Raw genomic sequence first — 18,745 nt, forward strand, 5'->3', positions numbered from 1 at the left:
CTTATTTACTTTTCTCTTTTCATTCATTTGGTCCTTTTTTGTCTGTCAGTATGGCTCTTGATATCTCGCCACTTTGGCAAATGAACTTCCGTTGAATTTTGTCCCGTCATTCAGCAACACTGCGTATTCTTCATTGAGTCGTTTATGTTCTTTTATTTAGTTTTGGTATTAGGCCTGGGTTAGTTGTCTTATTCTGTTCTTGTGTTGCATTATGTTGGCCGTTAATGGCAAGTTTACTCAAAAGACTCATTTTATCTTCTTCTTTTCTATTAATTTTGCCTCATCGTTGGTAAAAGCGTAAACCAAAATGGCGTGTGAATGCAGTAGTATTATTTGTGATCTGGAACATGTCAAGGATTTTCTTTCTATTCTTTTGCAAGGGAAGAGGGGGATTTCTAGCTCCTGGAATATCCCATGATCGAATACTCTACCAGGACTGATGTAATCCCAAGTCCAAAAAGTCTACCACTGGATATCCGAAGACTGGTGGGAGGTACCAACCTCCCACATGTTTGTTTCTACACCAAAAGTTTCGAATCCCCCGATTGTGGAGGTGTCTAGAGGTAGATGGGCGTCGGATACGCCAAGTTCCGAGATAGGGTCAGGGTCGGGTACAGCAGCACCATGACCGTTCAATTCGTGACGGAGTTTGACGCACTCTCTTGAAATATGGCCAGGCTCCTTGCAGTTATAGCAGTTCCGATCCCGGGGTCTGTTTTGAGTGAACCCACCAGCCATGCGCCCACTTACGGCTTCTGTGGGCCGTTCAGATTGGACAGTGGGATTTCCCTGTGGGCAGCTTTTGGAGATGTGGCCAAGCTTACCGCACTGGAAGCAGCGTGGTTCAAAGCTGTCGACGGGCTCACCGGCGTTCTCCAGGCGTTTAAGGTTCTCTTCCCAGGTGGGTGGCCAGTGCTCTTGCTCGGGCGGGCGAACGCACTTTTGAGAGAATCGGTAGTAGACCCGGAATTCACGAGCTAGATTCCCTTGGAGATCCATAAGCATTTTAGTGTTGATCAAGGATGCAGGCAGGGCAATCAAAAATAGATCAATCTTAGCTTCCAGGAGGTTTTTCTGGATATCAACATATGTCTTGTCCGGGAAGATTTTGGAGTATTTCTTCACGGTCTTTTCAGCCCAAATCCAGTCTTTGTCTTGGACTGCAAGAGATATCTCGGCTAGAGCTTCGTCACTTCCGACGTCTTCAATGGCCTTTCGGTCAATGAAGCGGGGGCTCTGGCAATCGCGGAAACCATGTCCTACGCGCGCAGTCAGCTTATTAAGATCTCTACTATGTCGGTGAACGTTGTTCAGCATTGCTCACCGGTCTGCTGGCAGTTCTGGCACTTCATGGGGTTGGCCGGGCAGTCACGTCGCATGTGGCCAAGCTCATTACAAGCTTTGCAGGTGCCACTGAAGACTCTAGGCTCGGTGCATTTAGCTCGGATATGGCTAGAGACCTGAAGTTAGATTTCTGGTAACTATACGATAAACGAAGAACAAGACAGCATTTACCCCAGCTGTCCGAAGTTGAAACAGGCTTTGCCTGAGCTATCAAGAAGTGGTTCTTGGAGGTCTTGTTTATCTTCTTGTTGGATTTCGTCGTAGCCATTAGGATCGGGCTCAAGAGCATCGTTGGATTGAGGTAGCTCGTCCTGTACATCCTAGAGTTATTGGACTATGCGTTTACTAAGTTTGGTGAATCGGACGTCAAGTGGGTTTACCATTGTGTCTTTGGCACGCTCCAATGCTTTCTCTTAGATCAATGTCTAGGTGATGTGCCGGCAGAGAGAATCGAGCCGGGCAAATCGGGGACAATGGTGACTAGCCATTTTTTGGGACAAGAAATAGTCTAGAGAGTGGCGCCTATAACTGTAGGTTTCCGGTCTGATTTTGTGTGCGCAATGACGAACGGATGAGGGCGGCAGTTGCGTGATAAGTGGCGGGTAGCGAGTGTCAAATATCAGCAGAAGTATGAGGGCTTGTGTATATTAATCATTGGCCGTATATCCTTTGTGCATGGCAATTGCCACAGGCTTTAGGGCTTGACTTGCTGGTGTCTTCACACAAAAAGTAGGCCTAAGATGGTGCAGAGCAGTTACTCAATGCCGTCTTCACTGACTTGACTTACACCACGATGCAGTCACGTGATGCAGCCCGACATCCGACATTTATCTAAACAAAGGTCCAAGATTTGCCGTTCGGTTCATCATTTGTCCCGTTTTTCTTCCTCTTTTTGGTAAGCCGCCCGCCGCCTACATGCGCTTCTATCTGCATTAAAAATCCACGCGAAATGGGGATAACGAGACATTTCGTGTACAGCCGCTGTTTATTACAAGCAGCGTGCATTTCGGCAGCATTTGGGCAAATCACAGGTGTATCTTTATCCTATAAGCTAACTAGCCCCGCTCTCGTACACTCGGGATACTTGTCATGAAGACGAATCTGAACGATGCAACCTTGGCCACCTTGTATTACTAATTCGGAAGCTAACCTACTGTGCTGATGTGCCCTGCTCGGATATAAATACAGCGAGAATATCACCTCGTTATTGACACTGACTTGGCCCAATTCCTGCCTCTTCTCCAGCTTTACTTACCGATATACAATTGACCAACCACCATCAACATGTCTGCCGCAACTACAAACTCCATGAAGTACCGCTTTCTCGGTCGTTCTGGCTTGCAGGTCTCTGTCCTGTCGCTGGGTGGCTGGCTCACTTACGGTAGTGGTGTCGACCAGGAGGGCACTCTTGAGTGCATGAAGGCTGCGTATGATGCTGGAGTCAACTACTTTGATACCGCTGAGGCCTATGCTGCTGGTGAATCTGAGACGGTGATGGGCGAGGCCATCAAGCGATACGGATGGAAGCGGAATGACCTTGTTATTTCTACCAAGGTAAGAGGCCCCCAGATATACGACTCCCTGAAGCACTTGGACATTGGGCATTGGCTAACCAGAACCACAGGTATACTTTGGTTCAGCATTCGGAGACTTCCCCGTCAACAACAAGGGCCTGTCCCGGAAGCACATTATCGAGGCTACAGAGGCTTCTCTGAAGCGTATGCAGCTTGATTATGTTGACGTCATCTTTGCTCACCGCCCGGATCGCAAGACGCCTATGGAAGAGACTGTCCGCGCCTTCAACTGGCTGATTGACAACGGCAAGGCCTTCTACTGGGGCACTTCGGAATGGGATGCCGATGAGATTGCACAGGCGTGGCGCGTAGCCGACAGACTTGGTCTGATTGGGCCGATTGTTGAGCAGTCAGCGTACAATATGCTTGAGCGCCAGCGCATCGAGCACGAATACGCGCATCTGTACCGCGAGATTGGCCTCGGCCTGACTGTGTGGTCACCCATGCGCCAGGGCATTCTGTCGGGCAAGTACAATGCAGGTATCCCCGAGGGCTCTCGATTTGCGCAGACCAAGAGCGAGTTCATCAACGGGTTCTGGAAGCGTACGGACAAGAACACCTGGAACGGCATCATCGAGCAGGTCAAGCAGCTTGAGCCAATCGCTGCCAAGCTGGGCTGCAAGCTCAGCCAGCTGGCGCTCGCGTGGGTAATCAAGAATGAGAATGTGAGCACGGCTATCATGGGCGCTACGTCGATTGATCAGGTCAAGGAGAACTTGGGCGCTCTGGAGTTTGTGGACAAGCTGACGCCGGAGATGATGGACGAGATTGACGAGATTCTTAAGAACAAGCCGCCGGCACGCCAAGTGTGGTAGATGGTGGGGTAGTAGTAGTTGTTCTGCAATAGTAGCTGTAATTTTATATAGCTTAATGGTAGTAGTTGGTGGGATCAGTGTTAACTAGTTCCTGTTGCAACATTGATTGTGAAGGTGCTCTACTAAGTAACCCTGATGCTACGTAGGGTTAGCTGCCGACGTCATTATCACCGCCAGCCACTGCCAGCTGTCCGAAGCATAGAACCCTATCTGGCACCTGCCACTCCCTGCAAGACTTTCAAGGATCCGGGAACAGTCAAGGATTAGCTGTCTCTTCTCTTTGTGTTTCTTGAAGCCACATGCTTTGTTTTTGTTTTTCGCCCTTGCTGCCTTAGTCTTAGCGATTGTGTGGCTTCTTCGGACTGGTTTATCTTGTCCTTTTGGACCGGCCTACAAATACAATCACGCCTCGCTCCTTGAGCCTCTGTTTGAGTCTGAGTCTGATCTGAGCTAGAGTCTTGTTCTTCAGTCTTTTCGTTCCAGCTGGTTCTCCTCCGCCTGGCCTTTTGATTTCGTCTCACCACACAGACGTCAGTGCTTTTTTCCGCTGTCTGCATCGCATCGCATCCCGGTCTGTTCTGTTGCTTGGTTGAATATCACGTTGCATCTGCGTGCAGCTGTCATAAAAGCCTCCTGCACCCGCCCCGAGCCTCAGCCCCGCGTCTTGATTTCTCCGTGAGAAGCTGCCATCATGTCCAGCGGCGCTCTGTCCATTCTCGGCTGGTGGTTCCTCCCCGGCGTAAGTTTTGTTTTGTCCTCTGCCAACCCTTGCACCTCACACCGTCTTGCCTCTAACTTGCTGCTTCTCGACAGATGGTGTCCGGCTGGATCCAGTCTCTGTGGTACACCCTGACTATCCGCGCCGGCGACCCGCACCCGCCTCCCGGATCACCTCGCTATGTCCTGCACCGGCGCATAATCCAGGGCCTCGTCATCGCGACCTACCTTGTGTACACCATCATTGAGGCCGACTACGAGATCAGTCGCAGCGGCAACTTTTACACAGCCCTGGGCGTGACGCCCGCTGCCTCTGACCGCGAGATCAAGTCTCGCTTCCGCCGCCTCGCCGCCATCCACCACCCAGACAAGGCGACGGGCCCCGACGACGACGCCCACTCTGCCGACTTCTTCATGATGCTCAAGACCGCCGCCGACACCCTGACAGACCCGGCCAAGCGCTTCGCCTACGACCGGTTCGGCGCCGGCGTGCACGAGTGGAAGCACTGCATTACCATCTACGACTTCCTCCAGCGCGGCGTAACCGACCGCCTGCTGCCGCACTATCTGGGTACCGCCATGGTCCTGTACATCCTCGGCTTCTTTGGACTCATGGACACGGGCCGTTTCTGGCGCTGGCTGCTGCTGGTGACAATGGCCGTAGCCGAGGCGACGCTGCTGACGCGGCCCGCCCTGCCCGCACTTTTCGCCAACGTCATGAACCCCGTCTTCGCCCTGGTTGCCGGTCGTGCGCCGTACGTCCAGTTCCAGGTCATTGCACTGCTGCGCCGGCTCTCCATTACCGTGGCAATTGCGCTGGCGCAGCTGGCGCCCGTCCTGTTCCCCGACGACGGGTCGACTGACAAGGCCGAAGTCGCCCTGGCCCAGGGTCTTGCGCGCCTCGAGGGCATTGCCGGCACCCTGGACAAGGAGGTCACGGCTGTCATGAACGTCGAGTTTGCCCCGTTCAAGGACGATGCTACCATGATTACCGCGCTCAAGGGCCAGGTCAAGGACTGGCTGGTCCAGAACACAATTCGTTCGGACCCAATGGTTGTCGATGCCATGGGCACGTCGCTGCGCCGTAGACGGCTCGATGCGCCACATGGTGCTCGAGGAACCATGTGATTCCTTTTCTTTTTTTCTGTTTTGTTATCCGTATTTGTTCGTTTGTTCTTCATGGCGTGCTACATCGTGGCTGTATGGCCTGGTAGAGGGAGGGAGGGCATGTATTTTGGGGGTTATTTTCTTTTTCTTCTTTTCTCTGCAGTCTTCAGCTACTGCTTAGACAGCGTGTGTTCTTTGCTTAGTTACTTGGTTTTTCTTTTTTTTTTCTCACATGTAAGTTTTGAGAGCTAGTATTCGTAGATCTTGTGCTCTTTTTTCATTCCTTTAACTACGTTGTTAAAATTGGTTCGCATCTTCACTTTTGTCCAGTGCAGTGTGTAAGTATGTATACGTGTGGTGGCTAACTAGCTAACTAATGATGCTGTGATGGTGATGCTGGCCGTGGTACGAAACCACATGGAGCTAGCACCAGCCGAGTAATTGTGTAAAAATGAACTACATACACCCAGTAAAACCATACTCGTGTTTCTCCCCCCGATAAGAATGAATGAAGCTGATACAGATGAATGCATATCCCTCCCTAATAATAACGCCGAGTTTCCCGTATTCGGCACACCAGTGTGCCATCCACCATCCCCTTGGATAATAATTCTAGCCTCCCCCCCTCATTTCGCTGGCATCCGGCAAAAACAGTGCGTATAACGGAGACGTCGATGTGATGGGATGATAAAACACACGTCGTCTGTCTTGCCTGAAAATGCTGGTCACCCGCTGGTTACTTTGTCATTTGTATCCATTTCATTTCGTGTCAAATCGTAAGTGTCAAATCGTAATTTTCTTTTCCGTCACATCTTCGTGTATGTGCTTGTACTGTGTAGCCTTAGTTGTCTCTCCCTCTCTCTCCGGATCCGATGCATGCTCAAGGGTTTTTTGTTGTCTTGTCCTCTCACAGCAATTCGCCTTCGCCGTCGGAGCCAATGCTGCTGCAGCCTGCACTGCCGCCCTCTGAGTCCCATTCGATATCTGCGCTCATCTGCTCGGCTTTGCGGTGCAATTCAGCAAGGCCCGAAAGTTCAGCAACGTAGTCCTTCTCGCGCAGAGCCCGCTGGACGAAGTCCCATCCGTCGCGGCGATAAGCATCCACAATCACCGGACTGCAAGCACTGCAGTTGGGGTAGGCCTCACCACGGAGGACGACATTCTGGAAAGACGAAATAAAGCCGCGCACTTGATGGGGAACAGTGCCCAGGGGATGGTTGGGAGGGTCGCGTTCGGCATGGAGTCCGGTGGTTTTCGGAGCGGGAGCCTTGCCCTGGAGGGGATGCTGAAGCAAACTGGCAAACAGCTCGACGGCCATGGCAGAGGCAATGGGTGCGATACCAGGGCGGGTGACTGTGCACTGTTGATCGAGGGTTTGGTCACGCATAGACTATATAGCTTTGTGTTAGTAACTGTGTCAAGTTTCCCATAAAATACCAACCAACTCACATCAGCAGGAGCAACGACATCATTGCAGAAGTAGCAGCCCAGAGGCTTTTGTCCGGTTTTAGCAACCTGACTATCATCGATTTCGGTTCCATGGCGCATTACCACATAGCTATCAAATCCAAGAGCGGCATTGAGAACAAGTTTGCCAGCTGCCTTGGCCATAACAGTAGGCAACCAGCGAGATTCACGTGTATCCATGAGGAGGAAGATAACATCATGGTCTTCAATGAGGCCTTGCAGTTTCTCAAAGTCTTGCTTGGTCTTTTCAACGTCGGTCATGGCATGCCCAATCATGGGCACAGTAAATTGGTGGCCGACTGATTTGACACCAGGGTAGATGCCCATCAAAGCCGAAGCGGCAGTCGGTGCCTTGGGGGAGCCGCCATCCAAGCAATCCTTGAATACAAACAAGGGCTGCCGGACAGGGTTGGAGAATGAGACTTTGCCATAGTCAACAAAAGTGATATTCTTGATGCCCCAGGCCATCAAATTCCGCGATACGTAGCTTCCCAAGGTACCGGCGCCGAGCAAAAGACACTTCTGCTTGCTAATGTTCTCCAGAATCAAATTAGGCGCCAGGCGCCACTTCATCAGCTTGAGATTCAGATCAACGGACTGGTCTGCGATGCGCAACGGGTCCATGTACGCCGCCAAACTAACGCGCTTGTACTTGAAGGTGGCACCGTTTTTCTCCCAGCCAGTGACCTTGGGCATCTCAGCGGTCTGAAGGGGCTCCTCGATCGTGTCAACCGCCTGTAGAGTCATTATGATGGAGCGAGCAGCATCTCGGTGGTTGTGAACATCGCGATAGCACAGAATGTTGACCTTGTTCATTTTGAAACGTCGCTGAATTAGAACAAGTAAGTTGCGCAGCTGCCAGCCAGGGTTGCGGGGATAGTTTGATGAGTCAATGAAGCCGACAAAGCGGTCCTCTTCAGCAACATTATCGAAAAAGCCGCGATCAAAACTTCCAATACTGTCGACGACCCAGACATATGGGAGCTCTTCGTCCTCATTTCCAAACTCAGTAAAGGATGTGTTTTGGGTGGCCACCTCAGTAGCTTCGTCGCCGTCTTCGTTAAGTACGGAGCGGAGCACTTTCTTGGCAACGAAAAAGCCATGCTGACGGGTATCCTTAACACGATATTGCCAGCCATCGACACTTTCAACCAAGGCAGTGCTCTCCTGGGGCGTAATGTGAGCAACTTCAGAGGCATGAACCCACGAGGAATGCAAAGCCGGGAAAGCAAACCAGTAGGTGTAGTTAAACTTTTTGAGGTCGGCAAACGAAATTAAAATAAAGGACGAAAGAAGCGAAGGCACCGAGTTGATGGTTCCGTCCTTGATGGCATCCCAAATTTGCTTGGCCGAATGCTTGAGAAGACCGGCGCGGTCGAGATTCTTGAAGTCTTCCCAAGTATTGGTATTGCGCAGTGTGCCATCAGCGCGTCCTGAGCCACGGGGAGAGGTGTACTGAGAATGCAAGGAATTACCTGCAATCTGCACCTTACAGCTGTCTTCGGGGCGGGATACGCGGGCCTCGTATGCGCCAGTGATGGCGCGCGCTGAGTCATTAAGCATGTCGTGCTCGAGTTTCATGGAAAAGAGGGCGGAATAAAAGGGAAGCTCAATCTCCGAAGAGAGAGGCACAAACTGCAAGGGCTTGCCGGCCAGAGGCTCCGCCATGTTGAAGGATTTGTCGGGGTTGACGAAGAAGGCGGACCAGAAAGAAGAGATTGGAAGCGCACGAGAAGGCAGTGGTCACGATGATCCGCTGCCTAGTTGGTGTTTTGCGTTGAGAGGTGGAAGAGGCGGGAGGGAGGGCCTGGCGCAGTTTTATGGACGCAGGTAGGCAGCGCAATAAAGTTGATCACACGACCTACTTGAGAGAAGCTTCGACCAGAGATGCAAACAAGATTAAGTTAGTCGAGTGCTGACTAGACAACCAGGTCGTAGAAACGGCGCAAAGAGAGAAACAAATCCAATCAAGATCACATCACATGTCGAAGTGACATTGACAGGTGGGAAGACTAATGGGATGGGAAATGGACTGCAGCAAACCGAAAGCAGATGGGAGGCTCTCATTGGCTGAGCAGACAAGACATCTGTGACAGAGTGTTACTCACCAAGTACCGAATACAGCAGCACGGGCTTTTAGGGTTGGGGACCTGTCACAACAACCAACAAAAGGCTTCGGACAAGCGATGGGGTTGGGTGCCTGGTTTCTGGGGGAGACGTCTGATTCAAGAGTCACAGAAAGTCGGGGCGAAACTTATGACCTGGTCCGGGCCCCAAATACAGCACACTCAGTGGCTCTGATGGAAAAGAAGCCTGGAGAAGCGCCGTTCTCGTTCGATTAGATAAACAGACCCTAGCAGCGACCAAAGGCGGGGTATGTGACGCGTGCAGAGTGCAGCGGGTGCGCAGAAGGAAGAGAGAAGCCGATCGCAAATTGAGGGACTCAGAATAATGACGTGGGGGTGACGCAAATGACTCGGCGTTTTCTTTTTATTTGTGGCAGCGCCGTTCAAAAAAGCAGCGAGACGGGAGAAGAATCGGCGGCGATGAGACCAAGCAAGAAAGAAAGCCGGCGAGAATCTCGGAATGAGAAATCTTCAAGATGCGGCCTTGGGCGGAGTTGGCTATGACTAATTGGCAAAACTAGAAGGCCCTGGATACAGCAGGTGCACGCATTTAGGCGGGGGATCTGCCGTGGGCTCTTTCCGGCAGCGCAAGCCAGTCCCGGCGAGACATGCATGAGACTTTTGTGGGTGCATCTCCAGAGCCTCTATGCATCTACAAAAAATGGACGTTTACGATTCGGGCGGCCCGCTGCGCCCTGATCATCCGCTGCGATGACGCTGCTGGTCTTGGGGCGCAAAGACTCTCCAAATCAAGACCCCAAGACCTGGGGCCAGTCTGCATCGGCAGACAGTGTGGGACTGTGTCCCCTTACGGTGTCTGCGTTTTTGTACCACCACGCCTAAAAACCTCGGGCAGGAACGCGGGCTCGCACCTACCGCAACACGCAGCCGCAAACCCACACAACCGAACCAACGGCGGCAACTTCCCCCACGCCCTCTCTCTCTGTGTTCTGCTCACGTGACACGGCCGATCGACCGACCGACCGACCGCCCAAGCTATGTTGGTTGGGATCTGTGGCGGTAAGATTCTGCTGACCTGCTGTGACCTGGCTGATGCTAACTTTTTTTTTTCTTTTTCCGCCGTAGGCATTTGCGCCGGCAAAAAGGCCGTGGCCGAATATCTCGTACGCACCAAGGGCTTCCAGCCCATCGTGCTGCTGGGATCTTCGGAGCCCTGCTCGGGGCCGTTTAGCGAGACGCAGCCCGTGTTCAACGACGTGCTTGCGCTGCTGGACTTTGTCACTGTGCGCTGGCGCGAAAATTGGGTGCTCGCCGGCATCACCGACCCGCGCGTCGTGGACGTGCTGGAAACCCGCCCGTTTTTCATTCTGATTAGTGTCGAGGCGCCTGTTTCCGAGGCGTGGCGCCGCCACTGCTCCCGGCTGGCCGCCCGTGCGCCCGGTGGGACCACGACACTCTCATCGCAGGCGACCGACTTGCTGGCCTTTGTCCAGGAGACCGACACGAGCACGTACGGTAGAGCGATGCGGTCGATATCCAGCCGCGCCTCGGTGCGCATCATCAACAAGTCCTCGAGCCTCTCGGACCTCGAACACGCCCTGGCGACCAGCGACTTCAAGCTCGCCCAGCGCCTGCGGCCGTCGTGGGACATGTACTTCATGTCGCTCGCAGCACTAGCCTCGCGGCGGTCCAACTGCATGAAGCGCCGCGTGGGCTGCGTGCTTGTGACGCGCGAGAACCGCGTCATCAGCACAGGCTACAACGGTACGCCGCGAGGCGTGCGCAATTGCTCTGACGGCGGGTGCCCGCGCTGCAACACGGGCGGCAGCGGCAGCGGCGCCGCACTGAGCACGTGCCTGTGCCTGCATGCAGAGGAAAATGCGCTGCTCGAGGCAGGACGCGAGAGAATCCGCGAAGGCTCGGTGCTGTACTGCGATACGTGCCCGTGTCTGACCTGCAGCATCAAGATCTGCCAGGTCGGAATCAGCGAGGTTGTGTATAACCAGGGCTACTCCATGGACGATCACTCGGCCAGGATATTCACCGAGGCGGGCGTCAAGCTTCGGAAGTTCGTGCCGGTAAGTTACTCGTTACTCTCGTCCTGCACATCGATATCTACGCAGACTGCTAACATTGCTTCATCATGTGCGCAATTAACGACAGCCCTCCAACGAAGACGTATGTATTTAGAATGTGCGTGTGTGATCCATGCCCACCATGTAGTTCAACACCGCAGTTCATTATAAAATCAGCATAATTAGTTATTTAAACAATATCACTTTTACATCACACAATACTATATGAACAGTCCCAGACCACCTACTCCCAGTTACCCGCTCCAAATAATCCCCCAATCGCATGTGCTCTCTTCTCCGCGCCCTTGAGCTTCTTCGCCTCGCGCTTCTTCTCCGTCTCCGCCAGTGCCGCTCTGCGCTCATTTTCGCGCGCAAAGCTACTCAAACCCGAGCCCTTGACCGCGCCCTTGCGCATCGGCGCAGCATCGCCCACGCCACCACTCGTCGTGCTGCCCGTGGCGCCTGCGCCCGCCGAGCCCGCCGCGTTTGCAATGGCCGACGACATGAGCGAGCTCGTCGCGCCACGAAGCAGGCTACGCGTACGGCCCTGCGAAGATCCCGGCGCAGCAAATGCCATGCGGCCGGTGGCCGCGCCGCCGCTGCCTGCAGACCCGGTGCTGAGTGTGGATGCCGAGCGCCGCAGCGAGAGACGGTCGATAACCTGTGAGCCCGCGCGGCGTAGCGGCAGTCTTGCGTCTGGGCCAGCCACGATGTCGTCTTGATCAGTCGGCGTACCCATAACCTCGATGGCGTCCGCCCTGTTGGCGTCGACATCAGCCTCCTCGTCGGATAGCTTGTCCTGCATGACTGCCGCGCGCTCGTATGGATCATCCAAAAGCTCCGTAAGCTGTGAGCGCACATCTTGCAGAGTTACCGGCTTCCGCTCCTTTTTGTGCTTGGTCTTGCGCAGGGGCAGGGCGCCCGTGCCCAGGGGCACAGGCTCCTGCGACGGAGTGTCCCCAATATCAAGGTCGGTGGTCGGCATGTCCATCTCGATGATGGATCCCTCGTCATGCGCGTATTCGCTGACAATAGCGCGCATGTATGCCTCGTTTCCTGGCGCCTCAGCTGTCTTGCGTATGCGTTCGTTGGCGAGAAGCTCGCGCTGCATCTTTTCAAACTGCCGGCGTTTAATGCGCCGGCGGCGCTCGCCATCCGACTCCGAGTCTGACAGATCATAGTTGGCACCGCGTTTGCGGCGGAGGCCACCGGTGGTAATGTCTTTATAGAGCTTCTGGACATGAGCCTCTTCGGCAAGTCGCTCGCGCTCGCTGCAAGATGAGTTTGTTAGTCAGATGTCATGGACAATTGCAAACATTTCAACCAAGACCTTAAACTTACTTGAAAAAAGCCGCCACTTTCCGCTCTTCCGCTGTGCTGGCCTTGGTCTCGTCGTCAATCATTTCGTTGACCGACGCTGCATCCGAATCGTCGTCGCTAAACTCGCCATCAGCGCCTCCCAGCCCGGCATACTCGTCATCCGATTCCTCAGCCTGGTCGTCAACCATCTCGCTGGCCTTGCTCTTCTTGCGATCAAACGCATCAGCCAGCTTCTTGGCCTTCTTCTCGGCTTTTTGTTGCTTGCGCGCGGCCTCCTTCAGCACATCTGCGGCTGAGCGGGTGCCAAAGCCAAACTCATCTGCGCTGTCTTCAGGCGACAAGAAAGCCTCCTTTTCTGCGTCTGGGGCAAGTTCAAGGCTCGGCCTCGGCGTAGAGTTTCTCGCGGATTCTAGTGCCGCCATCGCCTCCTCCTTGGACCGTAGGCGGCTCTTGTTCTTCTTGGCAGCTATAGGCGACTCAGGCACCACGCTTCCATCTCGCTGGGACGCATCAGCCTGCGTAAGAGGCTCGTTCAGTGGCTTCATATCACCCAGGCCCTGATCCTGGGTAACCTGCAGATCTGACATTTGCGAAAGCATCGAGTCCTGCTGGCTCGATACGCCGTAGCTGTCCTCACCCTGCAGGAAACGCAGGCTGAAGCTATTAACACGGCCCTGTGTTTCAACGCTATGCCCTCCTTCATCTGCTTGGCTCTTGCTGCCGCTATTCTGTGATCCAAACTGGGCCTCGGATTCCTGAGTGGCCATGATGATGTCAGGCTGGCTATCAGCGACCATGGGGAACGCATTTTGACTAAAGTCGGGCATTGAAGCGCCATCAAAGGTTGGCGGCATGGCATCCGGGTCCTGACTTTCGTTTAGAGTGCCGGCAAACATCTCGGCCAAGTCCATGTCCGCAGGCCCGTTGATTGGCACTCCTGGAATAAAGGGTTTCGTGGCAGATCGCAGAACCGATCTTGGAGCGGCAGGAGATCCATTGGCGTTAGCCGCACCGAATACCAGTCCGGCCTTGGGACGCGGGGTCTGCATGACCTTGTTAGAACCATCGGGCGCAGCAGAGGGAGGAATAGCATCTGTAGCAGCTGTAGGTGTATTTTCATCCTCGTCGTCCGAAAGTACTTGGGCCTTCTTCTTTTTGGGTCGGCGGGACTTGATGGCAAGTTCTTCCTCCTCATCGCTATTGCTCACAGAGCCGTCGTCTTGGTCGTTTTCATCATCCTCTTGATCCTCTTCATCTTCAGACCCCGATAACTCCAACTCCAATGGTTCAGCGCCCTCTTCTTCCTCCTCCTTCTCTTCCTCTTCGTCACCCGAGCCACAGAATGACTCGTCATCGCTATCATCGTCCAACAAGCCAACCTCATCAACCAGCTCGCCGTTCTTCTTTGCCCGCTCACGCTCTCTCTTGCGAATGCGCTCGTTCTCTTCGTGCGCCTTGGCCAGGATATCTTCAACCTGCGCCGCCTCACGCTCGCGCTCCTCCTCAGTCGGCACGTGGATGCCCTTGCTCCTGAGCAGAGCGATCTTGGCTTCGTGCTCGCGCTTGGCCTGCTCGCGCGCCTTGCGCCGCAGATCAGACTCCATCTTTTCTTTCTTGAGGCGCATGGCGTGGCCTTCGTCTTTGCCGACAAATTGCAACAGGGTGGCCATTCCAGGCTCCATCTTCTCTATGGGGACTGCAATTTTGCTTAAGCGGTCGTTTGAATAATCGACAATTTCGATTTCACCGTCATCAAGCATGATAGATTCGGCTTTGAGATCGGGAATTTTAACTTGCCGGACTCGTTTCTTGTCGCTTTGTCCGGGAGTACCGTTGGAAACGACAGGAGTATCGACGTTTTCCTTGCCAGCGGGAGACAAAACCGAAGTAGCAGCCGCTACACCGTCACTCTGGACTTCAGTCTTCTGTGGCGTCTTTTCTTTATCCATCTCGGATTTTTCGTCTTCATCGTCGGCGTCGTCGTCCGCTCCGGTCGGCTTAAAGTCAAACATGGCAAACAGATTCTTCTTGTCAAACTTTTTCCGTGTTTTCGCCTCGTGCGTCAGCTGCATGTTGCGCTGGATTCGCTGCGTTTCGCGGTTCATCTCTTCCATAGCCTTTTTGCTTGCAGCGCGTGCCTTGCCGGGAGTTCTTTTGGGCGTGCTGCCCGTTTGCGCCGTGCTGCTCGCTGGGGCATCCGCTAAGAAGTCGCCAATGTCGTCGTCGACATCGCCCATGTCCACATCTTCGTCGTCGTCTGACACTGGCGCATTGGTCCTGCGCGCGGCTCGTTTGGCCTCTTCCTCAGCCTCACGCGCAAGGCGTTCGCGGCGTTTCCGCTCAAGCAAAGCTTGCACACGGGGATTCTTCGCGACAGCGGCGACTGCTTCTTCATCAGCCGCAGCATCCGGTTCGTCACTATAGCTCATCGTTATAGTAGCTTTAGAAGGCGGCTTCGGGGTAGGGAATGCAAGGATTCTCCCTGGGCTCTGGGAAGCTGTAGCCCCAGGACTGTCCTGTTGACTGGGTGTACTTTCTCTCGGCTTCAGCCGGTGTTTCGTCTTGGGTGTTGCGTCATTGTTGTTATCATCAGCCGTATTTTCAGCCTGCTTCGTTTCCGCTGGCCGCAAAAGCTTTCTGCGCAGCCTCTCTCGTGCAGTCATCCCCGCCTCGGCATCGTCCGACTCATCACTGTCGCCTGACGCCTTAGCCTGTGCGGCACGAGCCGTCATCTGCGCCGCGAACCGGCCACGCGGGCGGACAACTTCGTCCTCAGGCTCGGAGGAACTCTGTGTTGCATGGCGGCCGGCCGGCGTCGACTGGGTGACTTTGCGCTTCGTGGTGGTCGTCGGCTCTGAGTCGCTATCTTCTTGTTCAGATCCGCTGTTTTGTTGTGCTAGTAGTGCGTCTAATCGAGAGCGGCCAGTCAGGCCTCTGGAGACAGATATTGGGGAGCTGTGGGTGGGCGATGGTGATGCAGAGGACATGGCAAAGATTTTGATCGAGAGTTGGAGGGGGAGAGCAGGAAGAAGTAAAGAAAGCGTTGGATGTCGAGTCTCCTGTTTCGAGAAAAATAAGATAAACCAAAAGACTCTTGTGTCAATCAATAAAGGCTTAACAAGAAATAAGACAAACAAGACAAATAAATCAAGCGTGTCCGTTCTTATCTAGCACGAAATGTTCTACTTTTGTTGTTGGTCCGGATTTTTGTTTACTATTTGGCATCAAAACTTGGGCGGGCAAAGTCATGGCCAAGGCGACAGTGTTACACGAATCTAAACGCGTAAATAGAAACATGCGTCCTAAGCGCGTTAAGTGGACAAAGAGTTCACGCAACCCTTTGTCGTAGGGTTATTTGTAAAACCGCATGTGGTGCAGATTATCACAAGCAAAAACATCAAAGAAGGTAGCCAATAGAAATCAAGATGATTCACCAAATTCATTGCTTCATCAGCTCCCATTGCTGCAATGCTTGGTCTTAACTATCTCAAGATTCTTCTTTTTTTCTTTCATCTTTCAAATGGAACTCAGCCTGTGGATAAATAAAAAGGACAACCACTAATGATGGCATGAAAAACGAACCAAAAAAGAGCCTCATGACTAAGGGAAACACACTCAACATACACAACACAACACACAAGAAAAGAAAAGCGAAGTACCACTCGAATCAATGCATGACGAAGAAAAAAAAACGAAAACTCCAGCATAACCCAAGAAACATGACAGAGAAGAAAAGAAAAAGAGGAGCTGAAATGGAAACCAAGGGGGAGAAAGAATACAGTTGCTGTTTCTGTTTTTTTTACTGCGGAGCGCACTGCACACGCTCAGCACCGGGGTGGCCGTCCTCGTCATCATCCTCATCCATGGCGTTTCCGCCAAAGCCTTGCCGGCCAGAGTTGTCAACATCCTCGAGATCGGCCTCGTCAATCGTGGCATCCGCAGGGGGCATGGGCGCCTCGAGGGCGGGGGGAAGCACGCTGCGCAGCATCTCAAAGGCAGCTTCGTCCTGGGTCCAGTTCTTTTCGGGGAACTTGACCGAGAAAGAAATGTACATGTTGCCAAAGTCGTGATGGCGGGGCGTGGGCATACCCTGACCGCGGATCATTTTGACGGCACCCTGGTCAATGGCCTCGCCAGGCAGGATTTCCACCGTCAACCAGCGGTCGTCCAGGTGCTCAATGTGAATGGTACCACCAGCTAGCGCAGTAACCAGGGGAATTTCGCACTGGTACAGCAGATCGTCGTCCTTGCGGGTGAAGCGAGCGTGAGACTTCTGCTCAATCTCAAAAACGACGTCACCAACTTCGATGCCGGGAGCCTGGTCACCCTCACCGCGGAACTCGACCTTGGTGCCGTTGCGGACACCGCGATCAATGTGCACGTGGAGAACCTTGCGGTCAATGACAGTCTTCTTGCCATTGCAATGACCGCAACGGTCCTTGTCATGGACAATCTCGCCCTCGCCGTTACAGTCAGTGCAAACAGCCTGGAAGCGCTGGACCATGGGGCCCATTTGGCGCATCATGACCTTCATACCACGGCCCTCACATCCGCCGCAGCGCTTCACAGAGCCCGCCTTACCACCGATACCAGTGCACTTGGGGCAGATGATAGAGCGCTGCAGAGCCAGCTTGGAAACCTTGCCACGGTACACATCCTCCAGGGAGACCTGGTGCTTGTGGTGAATGGTGCGGGCTTTGGGGGTTCCACGGCTTGAGGGCATGCCACCGCCGCCACCGAACATGCCACCAAAGCCGCCGCCGCCGCCGCCGCCAAAGAAGTGAGCAAACAGGTCGTCAGCGCCCATGCCACCATGGCCGCCGCCACCACCACCCTCCAGACCACCCTCACCAAACTGGTCATAAACGGCTCTCTTTTGGGAATCGGACAGAACTTCGTAGGCGGCGGAAATCTCCTTGAACTTTTCTTCGGCTGCAGGGTTGGAGGCGTTCTTGTCTGCCAAAAGAGGTTGTGTTAGCTCAGGATTCCCTCTCTTCCGGTGTAGATTCTTGATAGTTATTTAGACAGGAAAATAGCTTACCAGGATGGTACTTCAGGGCGTTGACCTTGTACGCCTTCTTCAGCTCGGCCTCTGTGCAAGTTGGCGCAACCTGTGCATAGCGTGTTAGCACGCGTGGTCATGAGAAACATGGCGTAGCCTATTGGAGGATACTTACGCCCAGCACGTCGTATAGCTTAGTCTCTTTGACCATTTTGTCGACTTGTGGTGTGTAACAAGGAAAATGGAACTTCTAGGTAGCGTGAAACTTGGAATCTCAAGACAGCTCGGCACCTATACGGTGTGATCAAGAGAAATGGACGAGATTTGAAGATGAAAAGGGTATGAAAGGAATATGAAGTTTCGGTAGGCTACTACTAATCCAAGGAGACAGCAAGAAATGTTAGCTTTAATGAAAAAAAAAAATACAAGAAACTAGTGTATGTGAGCTGACGTAGGAGGCACTTAGTCTCCTCCAAGTTGGTCCCCTCTGAAAGACGGGATACAAGTAACTCGAGACGGAGTTTGATAGCGAAACAGAGGCAGACAAGGGAGACAGGAAAGCAAGGACCGAGGAATAGAAGAATATCCTTTCACGGCGCAAAGATTCCAAGACGGCAAGAAGAGTGAGACACGAAATAATAAGAAGGCGACAAGCGCAGCCAGAGACTCGCACTCTGCCACATGCTTTGGTTTCAGGCTCAAATCATGTCCTCGTCTTCTTCTCTGCAGTGCTCAAGTGCATGTGCAAGGGATATTAAACCAGATGTTTCGGCATAGTTGAAAACATGAAGCAAGTGAACAAAAAAGGTTCTCTTTCCCATGTGGATTGCCATGCCTTGCCCTGTTCGCTTGGTGCAATACCCTGGGCCCAGGGCCCCGGTCCTTGACGCCGGACAACGCCCAAGCGTGGGTGCAGGTAAATCGGCGCCGCTGCTGCAAGCTCCGGGCGGGCAAATAGGCTCTGTCTCTACGGGAAGGAGACCGGGGGGCTCATGGCGGCGCAAGCGGCAGTTCTTGGGCTGGTTTTGGTCGAGGGGTTGATCTTGTTGGTCAAGTCGATGGGAAGGCCGAGCGGAAGGGCACAGGGGAAGAAGACAAGAAGAGGTCTGGCGTATGGGCAGAGGGGTACACGAGAACAAAGGGAAAGACAACTCACCCCGTGGCAAAAGGTATGGGCTCTTCGAGAACAACAAGGAACAGGAGGTTCGGGATCGACGGTATCGCGACGTAGAGAGAA

At 53.4% G+C, this 18,745-nt stretch overlaps 7 protein-coding genes across 7 annotated transcripts; 3 read left to right on the top strand and 4 right to left on the bottom strand.

The window, feature by feature from the left end:
- Positions 1–462: 462 nt before the first annotated feature.
- Positions 463–1,727, bottom strand: BROUX77_007807 (uncharacterized protein; the record flags this gene model as incomplete). Its single annotated transcript, XM_073752942.1, has 4 exons — positions 463–1,259; positions 1,325–1,452; positions 1,516–1,655; positions 1,725–1,727. 4 exons carry the CDS (start codon positions 1,725–1,727, stop codon positions 463–465), a joined length of 1,068 nt encoding a protein of 355 aa, XP_073602100.1.
- Positions 1,728–2,628: 901 nt separating this feature from the next.
- On the top strand, positions 2,629–3,733 carry BROUX77_007808 (uncharacterized protein; the record flags this gene model as incomplete). The annotated part of the gene is made up of 2 exons (XM_073752943.1): positions 2,629–2,898; positions 2,969–3,733. 2 exons carry the CDS (start codon positions 2,629–2,631, stop codon positions 3,731–3,733), a joined length of 1,035 nt encoding a protein of 344 aa, XP_073602101.1.
- A 691-nt stretch (positions 3,734–4,424) lies between these two features.
- Positions 4,425–5,578, top strand: BROUX77_007809 (uncharacterized protein; the record flags this gene model as incomplete). Its single annotated transcript, XM_073752944.1, has 2 exons — positions 4,425–4,472; positions 4,547–5,578. The coding sequence occupies 2 exons, from the start codon at positions 4,425–4,427 to the stop codon at positions 5,576–5,578; spliced, it is 1,080 nt and encodes a 359-aa protein (XP_073602102.1).
- Positions 5,579–6,464: 886 nt separating this feature from the next.
- Positions 6,465–8,692, bottom strand: BROUX77_007810 (uncharacterized protein; the record flags this gene model as incomplete). The annotated part of the gene is made up of 2 exons (XM_073752945.1): positions 6,465–6,947; positions 7,007–8,692. 2 exons carry the CDS (start codon positions 8,690–8,692, stop codon positions 6,465–6,467), a joined length of 2,169 nt encoding a protein of 722 aa, XP_073602103.1.
- A 1,456-nt stretch (positions 8,693–10,148) lies between these two features.
- BROUX77_007811 (uncharacterized protein) lies at positions 10,149–11,301 on the top strand (the record flags this gene model as incomplete). Its single annotated transcript, XM_073752946.1, has 3 exons — positions 10,149–10,170; positions 10,237–11,189; positions 11,275–11,301. 3 exons carry the CDS (start codon positions 10,149–10,151, stop codon positions 11,299–11,301), a joined length of 1,002 nt encoding a protein of 333 aa, XP_073602104.1.
- Positions 11,302–11,430: 129 nt separating this feature from the next.
- BROUX77_007812 (uncharacterized protein) lies at positions 11,431–15,493 on the bottom strand (the record flags this gene model as incomplete). Its single annotated transcript, XM_073752947.1, has 2 exons — positions 11,431–12,457; positions 12,528–15,493. The coding sequence occupies 2 exons, from the start codon at positions 15,491–15,493 to the stop codon at positions 11,431–11,433; spliced, it is 3,993 nt and encodes a 1,330-aa protein (XP_073602105.1).
- An 812-nt stretch (positions 15,494–16,305) lies between these two features.
- BROUX77_007813 (uncharacterized protein) lies at positions 16,306–17,719 on the bottom strand (the record flags this gene model as incomplete). The annotated part of the gene is made up of 3 exons (XM_073752948.1): positions 16,306–17,462; positions 17,548–17,617; positions 17,684–17,719. The coding sequence occupies 3 exons, from the start codon at positions 17,717–17,719 to the stop codon at positions 16,306–16,308; spliced, it is 1,263 nt and encodes a 420-aa protein (XP_073602106.1).
- Between the last annotated feature and the right edge of the window lie 1,026 nt (positions 17,720–18,745).

Source organism: Berkeleyomyces rouxiae, assembly GCF_048999995.1.
Source record: "Berkeleyomyces rouxiae strain 22BRR77 chromosome Unknown BrBRR77_ptg000012l, whole genome shotgun sequence".
NCBI lineage: Eukaryota > Fungi > Ascomycota > Sordariomycetes > Microascales > Ceratocystidaceae > Berkeleyomyces > Berkeleyomyces rouxiae.